This window comes from Myxocyprinus asiaticus, chromosome 2 (genome assembly GCF_019703515.2).
Source record: "Myxocyprinus asiaticus isolate MX2 ecotype Aquarium Trade chromosome 2, UBuf_Myxa_2, whole genome shotgun sequence".
In the NCBI taxonomy this organism is placed as follows: domain Eukaryota; kingdom Metazoa; phylum Chordata; class Actinopteri; order Cypriniformes; family Catostomidae; genus Myxocyprinus; species Myxocyprinus asiaticus.
Genome location: NC_059345.1, coordinates 56,178,507 through 56,205,431, shown reverse-complemented (window position 1 = coordinate 56,205,431; position 26,925 = coordinate 56,178,507). Strand labels below are relative to the sequence as shown.

General features: G+C 44.8%; 1 protein-coding gene across 2 annotated transcripts in view; it reads right to left on the bottom strand.

Annotated features, from left to right (window-relative positions):
* LOC127416517 (pyruvate carboxylase, mitochondrial-like) overlaps window positions 1-26,925 on the bottom strand; it is a 321,324-nt gene that overhangs the window by 281,042 nt on the left and 13,357 nt on the right. For both annotated transcript variants that reach the window (XM_051655945.1, XM_051655953.1), the window contains exons 6-7: window positions 25,170-25,287; window positions 24,436-24,587 (exon numbers count right to left, since the gene is read on the bottom strand). In XM_051655945.1, the coding sequence (XP_051511905.1) occupies window positions 24,436-24,587; window positions 25,170-25,287 (270 nt within the window). The remainder of the gene's footprint in view (window positions 1-24,435; window positions 24,588-25,169; window positions 25,288-26,925) is intronic.

Genomic DNA, 26,925 nt, shown 5'->3' with positions numbered 1-26,925 from the left:
AGTGGAGAGCGTTAATTACAGGAGTAAACAGGGTCCAAAACATTTTGTGATCCAATCACTCAACTCACATTCAGAGGTTCTTGGCTTTAAACATTGACGGTTATATGTAGTGGTCGACTGATATGGGTTTTTTAATGGCTGATGCCGATATCCAGAGAGAGGACTGGCCTATAGGCTAATATATCAGACAATTTAATATAGTAAATATGCTCTGGCCCCCTCCCTGCTCATTGAGGTGACGAGGTTTATAGTAGATTAGTGTCACTGAATGGATGGATGTCTGAGTGGTTATAGACAATTGGAAGAGTTTTTGGGGTAGACCTGACCTGCTAAAGAGAGACAAACTCCATCCCTCCAGGGAAGGTGTTGCTCACCTCTCTAGTATTTTGGCTCATAGTCTTAACAGTGATAGTATATGACTAACTGGGGCCCAGGTCAGGAAGCAGACAAACTGGCTAATCCAAACGTCTGCTAGCTGCCTTGAGACGTCACACAGGTCACATAAACTTCAACACATAGAGACTATATCACCTAGATATCATACAGAGTCTGTGTCTGTTCCCCAAACTACCAAACACATACCTGCCAGTATTCAATAATGGCGGCACGCATGAGTGCAGCGGCTTTTGGCTCACAAGCATGGTGCTTGTTTTTTATGTATGTTCTAGTGTGTGTGTTCATCTGTGCTGAGTTTTGTCAAGCGAAGCAAGTCTATAGCCAGCAGGAATTGATTAACCTTGGATTACAATCCAGTGTGGCCATTACGGCAGACTTTCAATGGGCTAACAGTATCCCCATGGACATAGCGCAACTGTGTCTACATGGATTGTTATCAGGTCCGTCAAGCGGCGCAGGAGGCGGAGAGAGAGAAGGCAAAAGCGAGGCTGCCGGGCGGGCCTACTCGCCAGGCTGAGAAAACAGCCCCATAAACCACTGCTCCCGAGCTTAATCCTCTCCAATGCCAGGTCCATCACACATAAAATGGATGATATGGAGCTACTGATAGCTAACAACAACTCCTTACGTGATTGTTGTGTGATTATAATAACTGAGACCTGGCTACACCCGGGGATCCTCGACGCTACTATACAGCTAGCAAGTCGCACACTATACCGCAGGGACCGCACCATAGATTCCGGTAAGAGCAGAGGTGGAGGACTTTGCATGTATGTACACAATGACTGGTACTCACAAAGCTGCATCATAGAGAGCCATTGTTCACCTGATATAGAGACTCTGACAGTCATATACAGACCCTTTAACCTGCCACGAGAGCTAACAGCAGTTGTTATTACTGCTGTTTACATTCCACCCGATGCTAATATCAGCACAGCTCTCATCTACTTGCACAGTATTATTAGCAAACATCAGAGGGCCTATCCTTATGGAGTTCATATCATAGCTGGTGATTTTTAAATGATGTTTAAATGTGATGTTTAAAGACTGTACTTCCAAAATTCTCACAACATGTGAAATGTGCCACCAGAGGAAGTAATACACTTGATCACACGTATTCAAATATCTAGCATGGCTATAGAGCTGTGCCCCTCCCACATCTGGGCCTATCTGACCATGTCTCACTGTTCCTTGTCCCAGCCTATACTCCCCTCAGGAAACAGATAAAGCCAACCACTAAAACTATCAAAATATGGCCTGAGGGAGCACTATTCCAACTACAAGACTGCTTTGCAAGGACTGAATGGGACTTATTTAAACATCATGACCTGGCAGAATATACACAAACTGTTCAGTTCAACATTGCCAGCTGTACTGACATCGTCACTGAGGAGAAGCGCATCTGGGTATTTTCAAACCAGAAACCCTGGATGAAGTCAGAAGTCTATACTCTCCTCAGAGCTCGTGATATGGCCTTCAAATCAGGTGATAGGGCTCTTTAAAGTACTGCGAGAGCAAACCTAAAAAGAGGCATCAAAGATGCTAAGCTGGTCTACATGAGGAAGATAGAGGACCACTTTACTGGAAACAAAACAAGGAGGGTGTGGCAGGGAGTGCAGTATATTACAAACTTCAAGGGCAGTGCCACCACTGGCTGTAACACCAGCACATCACTGGCAGTGGAGCTAAACTGTTTCTTTGCATGTTTTGATACAAAGTCTCCACTCCAACATACATTTCCTCCTGATACAGGAACCCAGACACTGACTGTACAGGAACAGGAAGTGAGACAGGTGTTCAAGTCAGTGAATTCGAGAAAGGCTGCAGGCCCTGATGGAGTGCTTGGAAAGGTACTCAGGGCTTGTGCCTACGAACTTGCTGCTGTCTTTACAAACATTTTCAATCAGTCCCTGTCACAAGCCATTGTCCCACCCTGCCTTAAATCAGCCATTATCATCCTAGCCCCAAAGAAGCCTGTCGTACAGTTTAAATGACTACAGACCCATTGCCCTTACTTCTATTGTCACAAAGTGTCTAGAGAGACTAGTATTGAGGCATATTAAAGCTAGCCTCCCTCCCACTTTTGACCCCCATCAATTTGCTTACAGGGCCAAAAGGTCTACAGAGGATGCCATTGCCACAGCCCTTCACAAGGCTCTGGAGCATCTGGAACACATAGGGACATACGTCCGGATGCTCCTTATTGATTATAGTTCTGCTTTCAATACTATCATACCGGACATACTCATCAGGAAACTCCTCCACCTGGGCCTCTCCGCTCACTTCTGCACCTGGATTATGGATTTTCTCACTAACTACCCTCAGTCTGTCAGGCTCGGTCTCCACCTCTCTTCCACCCTCACTCTCAGCACCAGATCCCCACAGGGATGTGTACTGCCTCTATACATATGATTGTATCTCCATATACTCCTCCAATCACATTATAAAATTTGGAGATGACACTACAGTGATTGGACTCATTTCTGGAGGCGATGAGTCTGCCTATCATGACGAGGTCCAAAAACTGATGTTGTGGTGCTCTGAAAACAACCTGTCACTAAACACAAAGAAAACTAAAGAAATCTTGGACCTCAGGAAGTGCAGAGCTGACCCCCCTCCTATCTTTATAAATGGAGACTGTGTGGAAAGAGTTCTCAATTTTAAATTCCTGGGAATCCATATATCTGAGAGTCTCTACTGGTCCACAAACATGACAGCTGCTGTTAAAAAGGTACAGCAGCTCCTGCACTTCCTGTGAGTCATAAAGAAAAACCATCTGTTTCCAAAGCTACTGGTGGCCTTCTACCACTCTGCTATAGAGGGTGTTTTAACATAACTGCCTCACAGTGTGGTATTAGGGCTGCTCAGAAGCTGGAAAAAAAGCTCTACAGAGGGTCATAAACACAGCGCAGAACATCATTGGCTGCCCTCTCTCCTTACTACAGGACATTGCAAACACCCGCTACTTATCTAGAGCAAAACAAAATTGTTAAGGACTCTTCTCACCCCAGCCACCACCTGTTTGCCCTCCTGCCCTCAGGAAGGCGATACAGGGCAATTAAAATGCGCACTGCCAGATTCTTGAACAGTTTCTATCCAAAAGACATCCAGTCCCTAAACTAAGGGCTATCTTGCACTATTTATATATGACACTTACTGTGGACTGTGCAATAACTGTTTGAAACCCTTAACTTGCACTTTCTTGTTTTACCTGCTGCATTTAGGTTTATGAATGGAATGTGATTGTGTGGTTTACATGTGTGTGTGTATTGTAGCACCACTGGGCAGTTTCTGAAATTTTTTGTATTTCGATGCAATGACAATAAAGGCTTCTAAATTCTCAATCTAAACCCCTCACTAAATCATTTAAAAAAGTTTGATTAAGGTCAAACTTGAAAAAAAAAGAAAAGAAAAAAAAGATAGAGCTACTAAACATTAGATCTCTTTCAACCAAAGCACTAATTGTAAATGAAATTATTACAGATCATAGTTTGTATGTGCTCTGTTTGACTGAAACCTGGCTTAAATTGGATGAATATATTAGTTTAAATGAATCTACTCCCCCAGGTTATTGTTATAAAAATAAGCCTCATCTGAAGGCTCGAGGAGGAGGTGTTGCTACAATTTACAGTGGCGTTTTTGGTGCTACTCATAGGACAGGATATAAGTTTAAGTCTTTTGAACTAATAATTCTTAATGTCGTCTTTTGCCCTTGCTACAGTATATAGATCACCGGGGCCATACTCTGGTTTCCTTGGTGAATTTGCAAATTTTCTATCAGATCTTGTAGTTACTGTAGATAGAGCTTTAATTGTTGGTGACTTCAACATTCACATAGATAATGAAAATGACACATTGGGATTTGCATTTATCAATATTCTCAACTCGCATGCAGTCAGACAAAATGTGACAGAACCAACTCATCGCCATAATCTTATGCTAGATTTAATTCTGTCATATGGAGTTGATGTTGATACTACAGAAATTCTCGAAAAATCTCAGATCATTACCTTATCTCTTGTATGCTGTGATCAGCTAATGTTACCCAATCTACACCACGCTATCGTTCAGGTAGAACAATTCTTTCGACCACTAAAGATAGCTTCACTAATAATCTTCCAGATATATCTCATACACTCAGTAAGCCCCAAAGTCTAGAAGAATTTGATGAAATAACAGAAAATATAAATACAGTCTTCTCTAGCACTCTTGATAGTGTCGCCCCCCTTCGATTAAAGAACATTAAAGAAATAAGCCCCACACCATGGTACAATTATCACACTCATGCTCTCAAGAGAGCAGCTTGGAGCACAAGTGGAAGAATACAAAATTAGAGGTATTTTGCGGTGCAAGGAATGATTTTGTATGGAATAGTCCCCCTAACACTGTTCGAGATGTAGACACACTCACTGAGTTTAAATCTAGACTAAAGACTCATCTATTTAGCCAGGCATACACCTAATTTACACAATTAGGCTGCTTTAGTTAGGTCTGCCGGAACCTGAAACATTGATCATGATCTATTACTCTGCAAAAGATTTTATGGCATCTATGCTAATATTATTCTATTTGTTTCCATGTCTCAACCTCGGGACTCCTATCCCGAGGTCACCAGAACTGGCCGGATCCAGCTCCATTCCTGCTTGGTATCGGACTCCACTGCTACATGTCTCTGAGTGATGACTACAAAATGCTGCCGGTGCCAGCCAGACATCAGTTCACTCTGTTACAATGGACCTCAGAGGATGAACTGATGCCAACTCCAACCATAAGACATGGACCCCAGAATAGGACCTTTAGTTAGCACGTGTACTGGGCCGGCAGCAAGTCTCTCCGAACACTCGACTGCCACAGGGCTTGGAGGTAGTCAACCAGGGAACAAAGCTTGTGAACACTACTGGGAATTAATGGCGCATGTCTTCAGCTCAAAAGGAGGTGGAAGGCGCTATGTGCAAGCGATACACCCGGCCAGCTATCCCGGGCTTATCCGCTTGTATTGCGTGCCACTACCTGGGACAAAACAGGTTCCACCCGGAGGTTGTAGAACCTTGCAAAGGTGTTGGGTGTTGACCAGCCTGCTGCTCTGCAAATGTCTGTTAGAGAGGCACACTTGGCCAGGGCCCAGGAAGCTGCTACACCTCTGGTAGAATGGGCTCGTTGCCCTACTGGGGGCGACATGTCCTGGGCATGATATGCCATCGTTATGGTGTCAATGAGCCAGTGGGTGATCCTCTGCTTGGAGACAGCGCTTCCTTTCCGCTTTGCACCAAATCAGACAAAGAGCTGCTCAGAGATCCTAAAGCTCTGCGTGCTATCCAAATAGATGCGTAAAACGCACACCGGACACAGCAACGACAGGGCTGGGTCTGCCTCCTCATGGGGCAGCACTTGCAGGTTCACCACCTGGTCCCTAAAAGGGGTCGTGGGAACCTTGGGCACATAGCCCGGTCGGGGTCTCAGGATCACGTGAGAGTAGCCCAGACCGAACTCCAGGCACGTTTCACTGACAGAGAACACTTGCAGGTCTCCTACCCTCTTGATGGAAGTGAGCACGGTCAGGAGGGCAGTCTTCAAGGAGAGTGCCTTAAGCTCGGCTGACTGCAGAGGCTCAAAGGGGGCTCTCTGTAGACCCTGAAGAACTACAGAGAGGTCCCATGAGGGATCGAGGCGCGGTCTGGAGGGATTCAGCCTCCTGGCGCCTCTTAGGAACCTGATGATCAGGTCGTGCTTCCCTAAGGACTTACCGTTGACTGCGTCATGGTGTGCTGCTATGGCAGTAACGTTCACCTTCAAGGTGGAAGGGGACAGCCTCCCTTCCAACCTCTCCTGCAGGAAGGAAAGCACTGATCTGACTGCGCATCTCTTGGGTCTTCCCGTTGGGAAGAACACCACTTAGCGAACAGACGCCACTTAAAGGCATACAGGCGCCTTGTAGAGGGGGCCCTAGCCTGAGTGATCGTGTCTACCACCGCTTAGGTCTTCCACGTCCCGTCCAGGGGCCAGACATGGAGATTCCAGAGGTCTGGTCGTGAGTGCCAGATGGTGCCCCGTCCCTGAGAAAGAAGGTCCTTCCTCAGTGGAATTCGCCGGGGGGGCTGTCGCAAGGAGCGTGAGGTCCAAGAACCACGTCTGGGTGGGCCAGTAGGGTGCTACCAGGACGACCTGCTCCTCATCCTCCCTGACCTTGCACAGGGTCTGTGCAAGTAGGCTCACTGGGGGAAACACATATTTGCACAGGCCAGGGGCCCAGCTGTGTGCCAGCGCATCTATGCCGAGGGGGGCCTCGGTGAGGGCATACCAGAACGAGCAGTGGGAGGATTCTTGGGAGGCGAACAGGTCGACCAGTGCCCGTCCGAATCGACTCCAAATCAGCTGGACCATCTGAGGGTGGAGTCTCCACTCTCCCCTGAGGGTAACCTGCCATGACAGCGCGTCCACTGTAGTGTTGTGGTTGCCCGGGATGTGAGTGGCTCGCAGCGACTTGAAGTGCTGCTGACTCCAGAGGAGGAGATAGCGGGCGAGTTGTGACATACAATGAGAGCGCAGACCGCCTTGGCGGTTGACATATGCTACCGTTGCCATGTTGTCTGTCCGAACTAACACGTGCTTGCCCTGGATCAATGGCCGAAACCTCCGCAGGGCGAGCAGAATTGCCAACAACTCGAGGCAGTTGATGTGCCAATGCAGTTGCGGGCCCGTCCAAAGGCCGGAGACTGCGTGCCCGTTGCAAACAGAGCCCCAGCCCGTTTTGGAGGCGTCCATCATGACGACACGCCTGGAGACCAGTTCTAGGGGAACACCTGCCCATAGAAATTATAGGTCGGTCCAAGGGCTGAAAAGACGGTGACAGACTGGCATGATGACCACATGATGTGTCCCGTGGCACCATGCCCATCTCGGGACTCGAGTCTGAAGCCAGTGCTGAAGCGGTCTCATATGCATCAACCCAAGTGGGGTGGCTACCGCTGAAGATGCCATATGCCCCAGGAGCCTCTGAAAAAGTTTCAGTGGAAACGCTGTTTTCTGGAACGCCTTCAAACAGGCCAGCACCAACTGGGCGCGCTCATTCGTAAGGCGCGCTGTCAAAGAGACTGAGTCCAGCTCCAAACCGAGAAAAGAGATGCTCTGAACCGGGAGGAGCTTGCTCTTTCCCCAGTTGACCCGAAGCCCTAGTCAGCTGAGGTGTGAGAACACCAAGTCCCTGTGTGCGCACAACGTGTCCCGAGAGTGAGCTAGGATTAGCCAGTCATCGAGATAGTTGAGAATGCGAATGCCCACTTCCCTTAACGGGGCAAGGGCTGCCTCTGTGACCTTTGTGAAGATGCGAGGAGACAGGGACAGGCCAAAAGGGAGGACTTTATACTGATACGCCTGACCCTCGAATGCAAACCGCAGGAAGGGTCTGTGTCGAGGAAGGATTGAGACGTGGAAGTACACATCCTTCAGGTCTACCACCGCGAAACAATCTTGATGCCGGATGCTCATCAGAATGCATTTTAGCGTCAGCATCTTGAACGGGAGTATGTGTAAGGCCCAGTTCAGTTCTCACAGTTCCAAGATTGGCCACAACCCACCGCCTTTTTTCGGTACGATGAAGTAGGGGCTGTAAAACCCCTTCTTCATCTCGGCTGGAGGGACAGGTTCTATCGCGCCCTTCCGTAGGAGGTTAGTGATCTCCGCGCGCAAGGTAACGGCGTTTTCGTCCTTGACCAAGGTGAAGTGGATACCGCTGAACCTGGGCGGACGCCTGGCGAACTGTATCGCGTAGCTGAGTCGGACGGTCCGGATCAGCCATCACGACGGATTGGAAAGTGCAAGCCACACATCCAAGTTCCGCGCAAGGGGGACCAAGGGGACAATGTCGTCGGATGTACCGGCAGGTGGAGCCTCACATCGGGGCGGAGCTCGAGGTGCTACACCATGTCGTGGCCATGCTGAGTCTAGGGACATCAAAGCACTTACCTGGCTCCTTGTGACCACCCCCGGAACAGCCTGGGATGGGGGAGGAAGCGGCCTGTCCTCGTGTCCCCGTGGAGACTGCCAAATCGGGGGTGGCTGTGTGCCACAGCTGAGCGCTCAGGGGCGGAAAGACCACCGCTGGAGCACCAATCCTGCAAGGAAAAACCTGTGGACGGTAGTCGTGATGACGACCGTGCACACTGGGTATGTGACCCAGGGAGGAAGGAAACCGCTCTTTTTCTGAAGTGTTGGGTACCGCAGCCACTTGGGCATGCGGCGGAATGAAACAAAAAGGCAAAAAAAGATTTTCGACCTGGCCCTCCACAGGGGGTGGTCTTCTTATCAGCTCCAGGTGAGAGGGTTTATTCATCCCTGGGTTACCCGTATCAGGGGCGCTTTGACGACCTCCGTGGGTTCTTAGCAGCCGAGTGGCATCGGGTGGCATCTGCTTCCTGCGGTGGGCTCCACACTGGGGCCGGGCCGAAGGAGCGGGCTGCGGCGGAGCCGGTGCAGTCACTGCAGGGGGACGCCCTTAGCGACGAGCAGATGGGGTGTGGGATCTTGAGCCGCACCGGGGCAGGATGTGCTAGATAGCCTCCGTCTGCTGCTTCACTGCTGAGAACTGCTGGGCAAAGTCCTCGACGGTGTCGCCGAATAGGCCAGCCTGGGAAATGGGGGCAGCAAGAAACCGTGTCTTGTCGGCCTCACACATCTCGACCAGGTTGAGCCAAAGGTGGCACTCCTGGACCACTAATGTGGCCATGGTCCACCCGAGAGAGGGCGGGGGAACTGAAGAATATGGGCCGGGCAGTAAAAGGTGCCTCCCACGATTTTGTCAGCTCCTCGTGCACTTCCGGGAAGAAAAGCACTGGAGCGGGGCGTGGCTGCTTTGAGCGGCACTGCAAGCCCAGGAACCAATCAACAAGCCGTGAGGGTTCAGGGGAGAGCGGAGGGTTCCACTCTAACCCGACGCTCGCGGCCACCCGGGAAAGCATGTCCATCATTTCGGCATCAGCCTGTGACTGGGCAATCGTCCCCGAGGGGGGGAGCCCAGCTGAGGCTTCTGCATCCGACTGGACAAGCCCACTCTCCGATGCTGCGCTCGAGAGCTCATCATCTTCGCGGGCTCCAAACAAGAGGCCAGACTCGCCATGAGACGAGCCAGCGGACTCATCCGGAAGCCCGACTGGGGCAGACGAGCGTGCTGGGGAATGGGAGGTCCGCGGGGGGATACCCGGCGGAGGCGATCCCATTGGGGTCCCCAAATCGCCCCCATTGCTAGCCGCGCTGGCCTCATACCCGTAGGTAGAAGGACCGAGGCGGGGAGCCGCTGGGGTGGCTTGCTTTCTTACGAAAGCCGTGACCGTAACGTTGCCATGGTCATGTTCTCGCAATGAACCATACAAGCCCAAATCTTTCTTTGTCCTGGTTATATCCAGGTTATTTTAGTCTTTCACATCAGTAATGCATGGAATAGGACTTATCTCTCTCTCAAAAAACAAAAACAAACAAACAAACAATAGACTTAAGATTTTCTTGAGAATATTTTTATTTATTTATTTATTTATTTTTTTTTTTTTTTGCCATTCCAAAACCAAATTTTTACTTGGTTTGTATAAAGTGTACTCAATACCTCAGCAACTGGAAAAAGACATTGTATTGTGACGTCCAAATGTCATTAAATAGCACAACCATTTTCAGTTGTTCTAATAATAATAAGAAAAGTCTTGATTACCAAATTAGCACATTAAAATGATTTTTTAAGGATTAGGTGACACATAATTTTATTATACTAGAGTAATGATTGCTTTGCCATTATGGATAAAAATGTAAATTTAAAATCACCCAAGACCAATGTTAATACTAGGAGTAAACTGGGCCATATAGAGCATTCTACATGAATACATTTCAGGACCATGGACAGCAGCGAACCAAAGGCACTTGGCCTGCATGTGGAGCACATGCAGTAAATGAGTCACAACTGAAAGCATTCAGGCCTCATCACCTGTGAGATCAAAAGACACCCTAATCTAGTGAGTAACAAAGAGTTTAGGCCTACTGCATACCTTTCCTTTTGCTGAGTGGCAGAGATGTGGATATAGATCTGCACTCTCTGCCATGTCCAGCCTGCTGGACCCCAAGACACCCTGTCAAGGCAGTAGAGCTTGCAGAGGCTACTTTGATGAGGGATAATATTGAGAGAGAGAAACTGGAAAAGACCTAAGAATCTTGTACTGTTCCTGGGCTGATAGTGGACCTGGATTCCGACAGCTATATGATTCAGAACTGCATAAGAAAGCAGTTGTAAAGATTTCAGTGAAGACCAGAAGACAAAGAAGACCACTCATGAGACCACCACCTGGCATTCTTGACAATGGAGACAGACTGGGTGAGTATAATTTATTAAAAAATTAGTTGCATTAATACACATATTATATTGCATGCATGCCAAAACAAACAAGAGCTGCTGGTGATGCTTCCATCCAAGACAGAAACTGCAATGGTGTTGGTACATACAGTCCACATACTCTCTATGGCCTTCAGGTGTCATGACATAAGTCTGGTCTTTAATGGATTATTCCACCAAGTGTCATGAGACAATTTATAGTCAAATATGAAAATATTGCCAAGGAGATGTTTGTTTTGTTTAGCCAGTAGTGTAAAAACTGAAACTGTTTACCTCTAGATAGCTTTAAGCAATTTTAGCCACTGAATTAGACTTTCTGCAAAAGCAACACAAAATAGCATTCTTGAACAAGAAACTAACTACTAAAAAACTGCTTATGAAGTTTAATATGCCGTTTCAAACTTGAATGATCTGCTTCAACCACCACACTCTCACCTTCCATATATGGGCTGCTCTGTACACTCAAAATAATTGATAGGCAGAAAGCACCTAAAAGAATCTGGTTTATCATGTGAATCTTATGAATTTGACTGAGCCTTTTATTCAGCTTATCCTGTACATATATGCTCTATCGTCCTAGGATGTTCATGAAACACAACTCTGTCCCAGAACCTTACAGCAGATATCATGCAAAAGACAATTGTTTGAAGCTAAGGCTTAAATGTCAAAAATAGTGTGTCTTTTTAAAACACAGCCCCAAACTTGACAATGTTAGCCAACTCTTACTGAGGGTTATCAAATACAATTAAATGTAATTAAACTTAAATTCTCTTAACACTGAGCTCATGGCCTTGTCATATTCTTAGATTTAGTAATTCCATAACTATTCCCAACAATCCGCCATTTTCAACAGCAGCTCCCAAATATCCATCATCCAAGCTGTAAAATGACACTTTTGATTTTGTAAACCAGCATCAAAGTCCACAACCTACAGCACTTTTGGCACTATTGTTTTTTTTTTGTTGTTGTTTTTTTCAGTTGTCACTCCTTTGCTTCCAGTGTCTCACTTGTTTCCCGGATTTCATCTTATTTACTCTTTTTTCATTCAATAGTGCCACTATTAAAAGTACACAATGGTCATATGTCACTGTCAAAAGTAAAAAGTCTGCTCTCAGATATGAGTAATTAAGTGACCACGAAATACCATTAAAGCCCTTGAACACCTGTGTAGCTTCTGTAGGGTAGGCTATTTAACATGTCAAACTTGCAGTGAATGCAATGTATATGGGCAGCTGATGACATGTTTTCACTGTGTCTTCATAAAAAAGACATTCATTTACCTGTAATTTTATGATGAAAAATGTGTTTTTATTATAAATGATAAATGTTACATATATATTATGCCTCAATTTAATCTCGCAATTTTGAGCTGAATATGGAAATATAGCTTTCACTTGTCCTCAGTGTTGAATAACAAACAAGAATCCTAGTAAATTAAAAATAATTCTGTTAAAATCAAATGAAAAAGCATCTGGCATTATATCACAGGGGTCTGTTGTCTTTAAAAATGACACTTGTCTAAATATGATTCACAGAAGAAAAAAAAAATATGGTAGTTCATTTAAAATTGTCTGCTAAGTTTCCTGGACTAAAATGTCTACAAAGCCAGATTTTTAGACAGGCAATTAGTAGGGCAAAGTGGGGCACTACAACTGAATTTGGTTTGGGAACTAATCTGAAAAGTCCAGGCCAATCTTGAGAATAACTGTCTGTAAGAAGTTATATTTTGCCATTATTGAAAACAAAATCACTGTTTTAACAAATTAATTAAATGGTAATTTGACACTCTTTGTTGATTCTAACAGTTGTTATCATTAGTGTTTAGAATTTATGTGGATAATAGAAATTAGAAATATCTTTAAAGCAGATGTGATTAAACTGTCCTAATGTGTAACAGCATCCTGCAGAGTGACATGCTAAACAACATCCAAATACTGTCAGAGTGATAGAGAGACAAACAGACCCAAGAGCAGAGGAACAGTTCAAAGGATTTATTTACAATAAATATAAGTAGTCACTGAGTTATGGATGTCGAGGATCCCAGCACTGGCTGCAGCAGCGGGAAGAGATCTCCGAGAAGCACGTGCACCGTGGCCGCGCAAGAGGCAATCCCTGAAGAGTATGTTCGTAGAATGAGTGTGTGCATTGTGGAAGTCAGGAATAGATTTGTGGAATCCTCCGTTGAAGCTTAGTGAGGTACAGAACAACGGCCAGCAGGGTAGGGCGATCTAGCACCCGACACGCGGGCAAAGACGAGGTATCTTCCGTGGAAACCCAGCTGACACCACCGTAGCCCCCAGCTGTCAACAGAATTCTGCCCAAAAACGTGACGCAAATTGGGGGCCTCTGTCAGAAACCACATTGACCGGGAGGCCATGAATGCAGAAAACATGGTTAATGACTGCTACCGCTGTCTTCCTCGCCGAAAGTAATTTGGGGAGGGGAATGAAATGAGCTGCCTTCGAGAACCGGTCCACTACAGTCAAAACGACTGTGTGGCCATAGGAGGGTGGGAGACCAGTTACAAAATCCATGGCTATGTGCAACCAGGGTCTCAAAGGGACAGACAGCAGTTGGAAGAGCCCGGCTGGGGGTTCACAGGACATTTTATTAGTTGCACAAACGGGGCAAGCGGCTACAAATCGACATACGTCCTGCGCTAGTGATGGCCACCAGAATCGCTGTCTAATGACGTCTGGGTGCGAGTACCCCTGGATGACAAATGGCATTGGATGAGTGACTCCACTGTAGGACGTATGGCTGAACAGATCACGGAACAAATAACCGGCCCACTGGGCACGTAGCGGGGGGCATGGTGTTTCGTAGCGCAGCACAGACTTTAACCTCCACCTCCCAGGATACCATGCCCACCACGTGAGTGGTGGGTAGAATGGTATCCAGTGGGACAGTGGAGGTTTCTACCTAAAACATCAAGATAGGGAGTCGGGCTTGATGTTTTTAAAGCCCGCCAATATGACAGGACGAAATTAAATAGTGTAAAAAATAGTGCCCAGTGAGCCTGTCTAGAGATGAATGTATGAATGTACTGTAGGTTCTTATGATCTATCCAGACCACAAAAGGTACCCCTGAACCCTCTAACAAGTGACAACACTCACCCAAGGTCAATCGGACTGCCAACAACTCTTGTTTGCTGATGTGTTAATTCCATTCAGCTGGTGTTAAGTGGTGCGAAAAAAGCACACAGATGCATCTTTCCGTCTAAGGAAGAGCGCTGTAACAGGACCGCTCCGACACCAACCTCAGATGCAGTCACCTCCAGCACGAACTGACTTGCAGGGTCGGGAGGATGGGTGCGGTAGAAAACCGCTCCTTTAATTTAGAAAACGCAGCCTCAGCTTACGTAGACAGAGGTGCAGCGAGTTGACTGTAATTCTTATGAACCTCTGATAAAAATTAGCGAACCCCAGAAACCTCTGCAATGCCTTGCAAGAATCTGGGGTTGGCCAATTGGAGATGGCTCTGACCTTAGCAGGGTCCATGCGCACTCCCTCGGATGAAACGATGAACCCCAGGAATAGAACCGACTGTGCATGAAAAGTGCACTTTTCCACCTTGACGAACCGCCGATTCTCTAGCAGTCACTGAAGCACCAACCTGAAAGTGCTGAACATGGTCCTGGATATTCTGGGAGAAGATCAGAATATCATCAAGATAGACAAATACAAAGCGATCAACCATGTCTCTAAGTACGTCATTAACGAGCCCGTTGAAGATGTCGGAGGTGTTGACCAATCCGAAAGGCATAACCAAATATTCAAAGTGCCCCCTATGAGTGTTAAAAGCTGTCTTCCACTCATCCCTCTTGCTAATCCGGACAAGATGATAAGCGTTGCATAAGTCCAACTTCGTAAAGACGGACACTTCCTGCAAGAGTTTGAAAGCTGAGGACATCAATGGCAAAGGACAGCAATTCTTCACCTTGATGTCATTCAGCCCCCGATAAACTATGCAGGGTCTAAGCGAGCCATCCTTCTTCTCCACGAAGAAGAACCCCACTCCTGTTGGTGATGAGAAAGGGCGGATGAGACCCACTGCAAGAGAATCATTGATACACCTGTTCATGGCCCCCCTCTCGGGAGCCCAGAGTGAATACGGTCGTCCCTGAGGCGGCGAGGTACCAGGAAGCAATTCAATTGCACAGTCGTACGGGCGATGAGGAGGAAGGGTCGATGCATGGAACCGGCTGAACACCGCCCTCAAGTCATGGTATGTCAATGGTACTCCGGATAAGTCTGCCGATTCATCATGAAACACAAGACTGGACAGGGGAAACAGCAGAGATAAGACAAACAATAAGGACTCCGATGGAGATTGGATCAGGTAAAAGCACAGCTGTTCCGTATGATAACCAGAGATGAAGTTGACTGACTTAGTGAACTGGGTGATGACGGACAACAGCATGCCACTGAGATTGTGTGTGGTGATGGGTTCATCCAACTGGACCATATGAAGCCACCATTTAGAAGCCAAGTCGAAATCCATAAAGTTCCCTTTGGCTCTGGAATCCACCAAGGCTGAGACTGTGTGACAGGCAGATCCATACTGCAGCCGAGCTGTGTGACAGCCTTACGGTGTCTTTTACTGGACAGGAAGCAGAGAGATGACCAGACCGAGCACAATGAAAACATAGTCCATTGACGAGGCATCCCTGTTTCTCCCTACATGAGATTTGAGTTCTTCCGTTTTGCATGGGCTCAGTGTCGGACCGGGATTCTGGTGACCTGGCTGAAGAAGCAGACTGAGTAGGAGGATCAGTCGCCTGTGTAGGTGGAGAGTGGCTTAGACCGTGGTGACGGCATATGTTAAGGCGTTGATCGACTCAGATAGCCAGATCCACCAAATCATTGAAGCGCGAATGCAGATCCAAAGAGTAAATCTCGTCCAGGATGTTGTCGGAAAGCCCATGCAGAAACCGATCCCACATGGCGTGGTCATCCACTCACAGTCCTAATAAGACCCTCGCCACCTCCCGACATTGAGCCGAGTGATCGGCAGAGCACCATTGAAAAAGCGTGATAGGAAGCGCAGCAGGGATGTCTGTTGTCCCACATGGCAGTGCCCCATTCACCAGCCCTTCCAGTGAGGAGTGTGATCACACAAGCCACCTTCATCGTATCCGACACAAAAGTAGAGTGCTGTAACTTGAAGAACAGGGAACATTGTGAAAGGAATGCGCTACAGGATCCAGCCTCACCTGAATACAGGGCTAGATGAGGAATACTGACTTCTGAGTGGTCAGAAATCTGTGGAACCACCAGAGCTGGTGAAGATGCTTCCTGAGATGGGCCAGCATCGGGAGATAGGCAGAGCTGCTGCATGACAGAGGTGTGCTCGGTGAGCTGCGAAGCCATCATCTCCAGAGCTGGTTAGATGCAGAGATTTGATCCTGCTGACATCCCAGCAAAGCTCCCTGCTGAGAGAGGGTGGAGTGAAGAGTGGATTCTTCCGTTGGGTCCATACTTGGCTCGATTGTTTTGTCAGAGCGATAGTGAGACAAACAGACCCAAGAGCAGAGGAACAGTTCAAAGGATTTATTTACAATAAATATAAGACGTCACTGAGTTGTGGATGTCGAGGATCCCGGCACCGGCCGCAGCAGCAGGAAGAGATAACTGAGAAGCGTGCACACCATGGCCGCACAAGGGGCAATCCGTGAAGAGTGTATTCGTAGAATGAATGTGTTGTGGAAGTCAGGAATAGATTCATGGAATCCTCCGTTGAAGCTTAGTGAGGTGCAGAACAACACCCAGCAGGGTAGGGCGATCTAGCTCACGACACGCGGGCAAAGACAAGGTATCCTCCGTGGAAACCCAGCTGACACGCAGCAAACTAGAAGGCAACCACACACCCGACACACGGGCAACCAACAGATACATGAGACAGGACTAACTACACAGAGAGAGTGAGGTTAGTTACTTCACACCAAATAACAATCTATCAAAGATACTGAGAACACGCAGGGTTTAAGAAGTGAGTGAATTAGAGGGGAACCAGGTGTTGCTCAGCATGCTAATTAGTGGCATGATCAGCATTCCACTGGGAACAATCAATGTTCCCATGAAACACTGATCATGCATATGCCGGCCACTCCTGCAAGACATGAGGGAGAGCAAATAACAAAATATACAAAACAAACCGACAAACTCACAGGAGCCGTGACAAATACAGCCTTTTTAAAGTTGTATTATAATGATTGTGCATGTACTTCTTCAACTTGATATTAATTGAGAGAATACGTGGAATAGTTGTACTTATTTGTCACACCGCAGGAATGTTGAATTACCTAGTGAAATCAAAAGTTGATTAAAAGTGGTGAAAAACTTAAAACCAAAAATACTAATTACAGTATCTAAAAATACACTTTCTGGGGGCCTGGGTAGCTCAGCAAGTAAAGACGCTGACTACCACACCAGGGGTCACAAGTTTGAATACAGGGCATGCTGAGTGACTCCAGTCAGGCTTCCTAAGCAACCAATTGGCCCGGTTGCTAGGGTGAGTAGAGTCACGTTGGGTTAACCTCCTCATGGTCTCTATAATGTGGTTCTTGCTCTCGGTGGGGCGCATGGTGAGTTGTGCGTGGATGCCACGGAGAATAGCGTAAGCCTCCACACGTGTTAGGTCTCTGCAGTAACGTGCTCAACAAGCCACGTGATAAAATGCGCGGATTGACTGTCTCAGACGCGGAGGCAACTGAGATTTGAGATTTAAGTCACTACGCCACTACGAGGACCTAGAGCGCATTGGAAATTGGGCATACCAAACTGGGGAGAAAAAAAAAATACACTTTCCCTTATACAAATATATACATTTAAAATAATGTAACCCTAATAACCTAAAATATGATGTCGGGGTGGCAATGTGCATTTGTCAGCTATCCACACACATTTGATTTACACATGCATACAAAGCGCTTATAATCTGACAACAGTAGGGTCACAGCAGCACCATAAATGATTGCTGTGTGAACTGCAACAATCAGAGGCTAAAGCAAGCCTATCTCCTCATGCAGATAATTAGCAAAAACAGTCAAGTTTTTTAAGTATGCACAGAACACATTTTTGTACTACTGGGGTTACTAGTTCACTGTCTAAATGAAATCTTAATTACTTTACTACTGAGAATACAAGTAAAATAAATAATTATAGGGTAATTTAAGGTAGGTACATTTCAGTTTTTGTAAAGAAAAATCCAAAAGCAATAATTGGAGGTAGAAAGCAGTTTGAATTATATACCGCCACCTATTGTAAATGTATTAATAAGTTGTACAGGAAAACGACTGGGACTGTAGACATGCAACATCAGCTTACCAGGTTTTATCAAGCCAAATAATAGAACAATAAATCTATTCTGTCTTCTGCACCTGCCCAATATTGATTTATCCTGTCTCTCCATCTTTTTCTGTCATCCCTTGCTCGCTCTCTCTCTCTCTCTCTCTCTCTCTCTCTCTCATACATACACACACACACACACACACACACACACTTGCATGGTCTCACTTTTTCACTCTCTCTTTACCTTTTCTCTGCTCCTGCCAGCATCACTAATAACATTTCAAAGGATGATACATACAAATTTGACTCTTACTGGGGCAAGTGACTTATCAAAACTGACAGCATGTGGTTTATCAACAGATTGGAATTGTTAACCGACACACGCACACCTTTTAATCAATGGGTGGCGAGTCCATCTTTAAAATCTGTGATCCTTTTGTCACTAACCTCTAAGTCAGTGGAGATATCTAAAAGTGTGTGTGTGTGTGCATGCGTGCATATGTGTGTGCATGCAAGAATTTGCAGATCAACACAGATTAATCCCTACAAATATAAACATTTGCCCAGAATGCATCAGGAGTGTTACCCCTTTTCTTTTTTCCTTCTTTAAAAGTGAAATATCACAGACTACTGACTTTCCACTGGAAGCTTCTGACATCTAAGAACTCTACTTGAGTGTACCATTGTAATAGTCAAAGTATCTCTTTACCATCCTTACTTCTGTCATTCTTCTCATTTTCATCCTGGCCATCACAAAATGTCATGGTGGTATTCACAGTATTCAGTTCAGCTGAAGCAGCGATTATTTGACTTCAAATAAAAAGAAATAAGCCCAGTTTTCAAAACGGAACCCCACAAGACATACGTGACTGTAACACTTATAGATGGGAAAAGAAGCAAGCTGGGACCGGCTTGACAAACATGTTGGGCCACATGTATTCAGATAGAAGACAAAGGCAAGCCTAACACAGTCGTAAAACATAACTCAGGCCCCCACATAACAAGTCATAAATCTTACTGATAAAAACCGCACCAAAATCAAACAAAGGGAGTCCATAACAGACTACAAATCCCATGAAGCCTTGCTCACTAAAGGATCAAACTCTCAACTCCTATTGGATGAGGCACACGACAGAACGCACCTCAACCATGACATTATCAGGAATATAAATATGCTCTGAAATGCTTCTGGGATTTGCTTCCAGCAACTTTGCTCGCCGTGTGTAGATGCAGCTCATCACTGCTTTCAGGTGCAGCCTCGTGGCACAAGGAAGTAACATCTGACTTGAAACTGTGGCCATACAATCTCCATCTCGCTGGACGAGTTGAGATTACTCTGTGTTCCACCGAACACTCTAACGGATCCGAAGGAGACCGCCGAGCAATCCGCATCTTCATCCGTTTGCCTGCAGAAGTGAAGAGAAAAGGAGTTCTCTTCCCTCTTCAATCAAGTTGACGTCGCTGATTTCTCCGGCAGCCCGCCGAGAATCAGCAGCCGTACCGCCCGCCGACAGAGCGAGGAAACGGCCTCCCATCATCACCCGAGCCTCGAGGAACCGAGTCGGAGTTAAAGGATGGATGAACACACATTCTACGTCCTCATGCGATTCAAGTAAGAGGTTTACGTCTGGGCAGAGATAGAATATTATAGTGTGTTATTCTTGTGTATCAAGGTTATTGCTTGTACAGTTTATGGACCACCGTGTCCGCTCATTATTAATATTCAGGGTATTAATTATCACGAATTTGATTTGCTGTATTGTAGTCCAACCACATTGGACTGTTGTGCATTTCCGCCATCACGGGTGAGACCGGCAAACTGAGTTTATCCATTAAAGAATCAAAGACCGCGGGACAGTTTACGAGCCGTCCACCGTGTCTCTGAGTGATAAACTAACAGCTGCTTTCTCTCCCACGATCGTGAAACCGGCTTTGGGGCCGTCACTTAATTCTCTCTCTCTCTCATACTACACACACACACACACACACACACACACACACACACACACACACACACACACACACACACACACACACACGTGACCCCTCACAAACATTCTCGCACACATTTTTGGCTAGTAGATAGCTTCGTGATAAAGCTCAGCTTTGTCCCTAAGCTACCATTGACTGGTTTCTCTCTGCCCACATTCGCGGCCATATTCTCTGGCCAGAAGTCTCGCATGACATACTCTCCATGAGATTCACATCCGCCATTTTGTGCGCGTCCCTCCTTACATACACACACACACACACACACACTCTCACACACACACCCTCATGTGTTATAGGATTATTTTGGTTTCCATATCTAATCATATCACTGTTTAGTTTGTAGTTGTAAGTCGGAAGTTTATTGACTGCATTGTATTAATTATTAATTGATATTACTGCATAAATAAACTTTGTTATATTACAAAGAGAAGTGTTTTGGTTTGTTTTGCATACACCTGTGTCATGCTGACAGGATGTCAGTGCTCGGATTCAAGCCTTCATTCATTGTTTTTTTTTTCTGAAAATCGATATTCTTCGGATGTCGATTTTCCTAAGAAAACAATCTAATATTGAGACTGTTATACTATCTGGTTATTAGTCCCTGATTCCAGGGTGGTGCCCCATCAATATTAATCCTTATCAATATTCTATTGATTTGTGATAATTGATAATTATCTTTGATGATTGTTGAATCTGAATGATCAATAAGCTAGTGTTAATTTTAATGTTTCATCGATGTTAACAATTAAGGATTATCTTTGATAATTGTTGATTTAAAGGATTAGAAAAAGCTAACATTGATTCTCATCAATGTTCTATTGATTTTAATAATTAATAATTATCTTTGATAATTATTAATTATTGCTAATAACCAGACCTGCTCCTAAACGTAGCACACTACATTTACTGGAGCCCCATATGAGGTTTTAATGAGTTAGATTCAATTAATTAATTTAAATATTAATTAATAACTAAAGAAATAATTATTAATTATTTCTGATAGTAACACTGATCTAAACAACCGGTAAAGCCCTACAAACACATAGACATTTAATAACACTTTTCAGCATGCAAAGAAACAAAAACACGCACTGCTTTTCAGCCAGCTGTGTCAAATCATAAAAACACTCAAACATGCGGACAAGCTTCGTAAATCTCTCTCCCATCTGCTGCTGTCTCTTCTCCTTAAATACTCCCGCCTCCCCTCGCTGAAACGCGAGGCCGGTGTGGCCCGCAGGTGGAAGTCATTATTACCCTGCTCACCACATATCCCCATCGCCAAACTCAGGTTGGGGATTTCTCCGGCCTGTGACATACCCCCCCCCCATTTCTAGGGAGGGAGCATCGATGGGTCACACCAGTCTCCGGATCCGACCTGTGCATTCCTGGGAGGGGGAACAGGGGGAAAGAGAGGAGAAAGGGAAGAGGGGGGCATGAATAACAAAAAGGAGAGAGAAAGCAGAGAGGGGAGAGAGAGGAGAGAGACGGGCTCGCCGGCCACGGACACGCCGTCGACTGGCCCTCAGCTCGCTGCCGTGCTTCCATCTTCGACGCTGGGTGATGGCACCGGACCCCTCAGCCGTCCCTTCCGGTTGCCAGTTGATGCAGTGTTCCAGCGTCATTCCTCCTTCCTGGGTTTCGGCATCAGTGTAACACGTAAAGATGGGAAAGGAGGAAGCTGGGACTGGCTTGACAAACACATAGACATTTAATAACACTTTTCAGCATATAAAGGAAAAAAAAACACGCACTGCTTTTCAGCCAGTTGCGTAAAATCATAAAAACACTCAAATTCGCGGACAAGCTTCGTACATCTTTTTCCCATCTGCCGCTGTCTCTTCTCCTTAAATACTCCCACCTCCCCTCGCTGGAACGTGAGGCCAGTGTGGCGCGCAGGTGGAAGTCATTAGCCACTTATCTTCCCAGCCACGCTCTGCCCAGATGCCGCTCAGCTCTGCCCTGCTCACCACAGTGACTGATTTGGAAAACACTATACAGACAGCAACACAATAAGTGAGCTTTTAATTAAATTAAACTAATACTTTCCCTTTTTTGAGCACTGAATCAAATGTAAGTATATGTACTGTATATTCAACATTTCTCTTGGTTCTGTCTGCCATCTTGGATGAATTGTATTATTGAGCTTATCGCAATGCATTTTGGTATTGCCTTATCCATAAAGGATCTAAGTGACCCTGCCTTAGAATTAACAAAAAAAAAACAACATATCTTTGAAGGCTGCATAATATTGCTGATTACCTTTTTGCACAGCTTTCACGCTTCCCATACTTTGTCAGCACCTATGATGCCTTAAAATAATGTCTTGGTATGCAGCTCAGTAGGGTTAGGGAATTGCAATTGTTACATTTGTATACAACAAAAATGGTCATCCTTCTAAAAATATTATATTTACCTATCACCTTCTGTCAAATAAAATATATTTCCCTATATATAAATATAAATATAAATATAAAAATGTGGATTGTTACTAATATATTCTAGACAAAGAATATGTTGTAAAATAAATGTTGTTTCACAAAACAAAAACTCACTTTTTCACCCCATTTATCACAATTGGACAAAAGAACCTAAAATGGATATAACTCCAAGTGTTACACTGAATTGAGTCAAGCTTTACCCATTATACAGGAAACACTTTAGCATCCAGCTATAAAAATACATATTCAGACATGACAACTCTCGGATAGAAGAAGCATGTTAATGTGGGTATAGCACATTAGCCATGTTTCCACTATCGGGCCAAATGAGGGCGTGCTAGTGTTTGCCAGGGTCAGCTGTGTTCCCACTGTCGCTTCTGGGGCTTCATCATGCTGATTACCCTTGGGTCAAACAAGGCCAACTGGGGATTGAGGTGGGGTCAATGTCAAAAGCGGAGTTTCGCTGAGTCAGGTCAGCACCAAGATCGCCAAACTTGCCAGGCTGTGTATCCAGCGGTACAGGTTCAGGAAAAATGTAAACATTTGTGGGCACAGTATAAATCCGTTAAAATGGAACGAACAAAGCGGTGCCAAAAGGAAGAACTTTCTATGGTTCGTGATCATGGACTGTGTGCTGGGACATCGTCCTGCTGTTAATGGAGAGACCAATCGGAAAACAATGGCAGTTACAGTTGATGAGTTGTTAACGCTAACTTATCTTGATAGCTAGCTAATGTTTACATATGATATAAACTCAATATTCTGGATAGCTAGATAACATGATACCTCAGCTTGAGCTTCCCTCTTGCTTGTGATATAACCGTGGTGTGTGACATTGGCACCAGGGCGGTGTATTAAGGGCAGATTTAGGGCAACGCTGTGGGGCTATTGGCCCGATGATGGGAACGCAGGCCAATTTTGGTCTCGCAGCTTGAGGTCTGAGGCTACTGAGTTGATAGCCCTGGCTCACACTGGCCTGACAGTGGAAAAGCGGCTGATAGGATATTGGTCTTGGCGGAATAGATCTGCTATGCTGCTGTTGCAGCAGAGCAAGTACGGAGACTAGCTACTGCTAGAAAATACACAGCAATACAGAGTTAAGCAGAGTTAAGCATGTGGACATGCTGCTGCTGCTGCACAATTCAAAAAAAGTAGAAAAAAAATATGCAAGACATGCTGCATCGAGCATGTATGACATGCTGCTGAACAAACAGAGAAACAATCCCTATGTAGCAGATCTAGACAAGTGGAGATGGGTTTCAGAGAAAAAAAACTTGCAGCGCGCTGCAGTCAAACTGGCTTATCTGCAAAAACGGGCCTTTTAAATGTTAGACAAAGAGAGAGAGAGACAAGAGTTGATTGGCTACCTGATTACATGAAAAAAAAAAAGGATCAATCAGCTTACACCATGCGAGCCAACTGGCCTAACATGCCACATGTGAGCAAGCCAGTTGGCTAACAGAAAACAAGTTGAACCTATCAGCATGAGAGAAAAAATTAGATCGGTAAATTATATGGGCATATATCCATAATGACAAAAAAAATCACTGAGAATAATAACAATTGTTTCACTCCTTCATCATTGCCTCCACCTGCCACTATTGAACACATCAATAAATAAAGCTCACCCTTCACAGTGACAGAGCCTTTTTGAAAAGAGCAGCACTGAGTGCTAACATATGCTAATCATTCAGTACACACATTTTGTACAGGAGTCTGAGAAATCTTGGCCGGGGTGCCATTCCTTGAGGGGGTGTGTGTGTGTGACCAGGCATAATGAAGTGAGAGAAGGTATATAACCTTGAGTTGATTGACACATTCTGTCATGCCGTCTCCAAGGCAAGTTCAAGGGGCTTTGTTGCTAACAGAAAAAAGTGTGCATGTGTGTGTAAGCTTGGTCTTAGGTTGTGTATGCATTTGTATTTCGTACATATCAGTGTGTGTTAGTACCTGCTTGGCCAAGATGACCGAGTCTGAGGTCAGTCTGTCTCTAAGGCGAGGGTCTAGCTGAGCAGCAGGAGCAATCTCCACAACTTTCTGATGTCTTCTCTGGATAGAGCAATCCCTCTCATAAAGATGAATAACGTTTCCATATTTATCACCTGAGACAAAAAGAGAAAAGAATAGATAAAGGGGAAAAGATGAAGAGACAAGGAGAGAGAAATGTTTAAGTTTGCCTGTCTTAAACTGATCTACAACAGTAGAACCAGCTACTTCTTTCTAGGGAATATGCAGTGTTTTGCTGATACTCTAATTTAAAGTTAATTGCAGGAAGAATATTTTAGCTTGAGAGTATGTCTGCATGGGTTTGGGATTAGATTTGTAAAGGATAACAAGAAGACAGTCAGAAAATAAGCAACAGGAATAAAAAATAGAAAGTGTGATTGTGTTTATCTGAGAGTGAGAGTGAGAAAGAGACATGTAGTTGGTGTTCCCTGGACACACACAGTCATTTTCTGTTAGCAAGCCCAATTCATTTCCAGCTGTATGTTATCTATGCACTGGGTTCCAGACGAGCAAATCACATCTAATGAGCCAAAATACTCAGCTATAATAGCTGCAATACACCATAGAGAAGCTAATAGATCATAGTAAGCATAAACAAAGGTGCACACACATACTAGAGACTTACAGACAAATTGTCTTGAAATTACAAAAGAAAACCCCACACAAATGATACTCACCAAGAATTTGCACTTCAATGTGTCGTGGTTTCTCAATGAACTTTTCAACAAAGAGAGCACCATTGCCGAATGCAGCCAGAGCCTCTGAGTAAGCTCTCTGATAATTTTCCTCTAGTTCCTGCAAATCAATAACAAAATCTGTTTAGTATTACAATAATCAAAACGATGACCAAAAATGCTCATGATAAACATGACTTTTTAATCAGTATAAAGTATAGGTTATTCATTCATTAAAACAGTAGACATGTATTGCGCTATTAGTTCTGTTAGTTTTGTTCGTCACTGTTTGTAATACTAGGCCTGCTATTCAAGTCTTCTTTTTAATCTGTATCACAAATTTAAAGTTGGCCATAGTTTGGAAGTGAAAGGTATCTTTTGAGGTGAATGTCTTATAAACTGAAATTAAATCCAAAATATCAGAGAACAAAAGGCAAGCAACCTATTCTTTGTGGAATAGCGACCACACTGCCGAACTAGACATTTATTTTACTTTCTCTTCTGTGTAGTAGGTCAAAATATAAAATAAACTGTCTATAGAAACCACGGGGCAGAACATTTAACAGTTGTTGTCTCTCAATGTCTTATAGATACAGGCAATAAATACTAAAGACTTTTCACAAGTGGCAATAAATACAGAAAATGGACTATGTACAGCAAGCAAAGTGTCAAATGGAGGACAGTGAGAATCTATTGTGCTGAAATACAATGGATAAGCAGTAATAAAATAAGAAAGCATACACAGACATAAAACAAAGAATATACACAATCCTGATTTCCACTGAGGATGGAGCCATTAACAGTTTTATTGGGCTAGGGTTATAATACATTGCAGGTACAGTATTTGACTAGTGCAGGGTACTGCTGGCCATTATGTCAGGCACTGCTGTTAACAAGCCTGAAACATGTTCAATTCCAATATTTTTTTGTTTGTTTTTTTTTTTTTTTTGACCAGCTGTTTGAGTCAGTGGAATCGAATTGCCAGGGATGGCCATTAGGGGGCAATGCCTTCCCAAGTAACATACTCTGAACCCCCAAAATTGCATGTCAGGCATAAGGAGAAAATCAGTTGAATAAGGCCCAGCTCCAGCTCGAAGATGTAAAGTGGGCCATAGGACCCTCCGGGTTGGCTGAACAGCTGGAGAGGTGCATGTGGGTGTGGTTGTCAAGGTAGGCTAAACTCTTTACTGGGTGGGCCAGGCTCCCCTGTAGAGCCGGCCTGAATGGAATTATAAAAATCCTCATTCATTTTCACTCGAATATAGCTCGCTCAATCCACTGATTACTGCATCCAATTGCTGTTCCGTGATAAAACGTACGTTTTTCTGTACCTGCTGGTATAGAATCAGTTTCTCCTACCAAAATTCAAACCCTAACTATTAATGGGACTGGAAAAGTTGACTCTACTAAAAGCTAAACTCAACTGTCACCACATCACTTGCTGCATGTATCTGCAGAGAATATGTAATATTTATTTTTAATAGTCATACAATAATATTTATAGGTAGTATGTGATTCCGAAATAAGCCATTCTTTTTGTAATTTGGAATTACTTTCCAATCAACTTCTCAGGAAAAAACAACATTTTATTTAAGCAGTCTGACATGTCAACCTGTATTGGAAATGGTGTGAGTTTGGAGCAGGGCTACCTGTTTTTTAAACAATGGCGAGCGGGAAAGAGTTTGGAAAATAATGATCATGGCTAAATTCGGAATCGCATTCTACCTTACAATAGTATATTAGAACTCAGTTAGAAGTC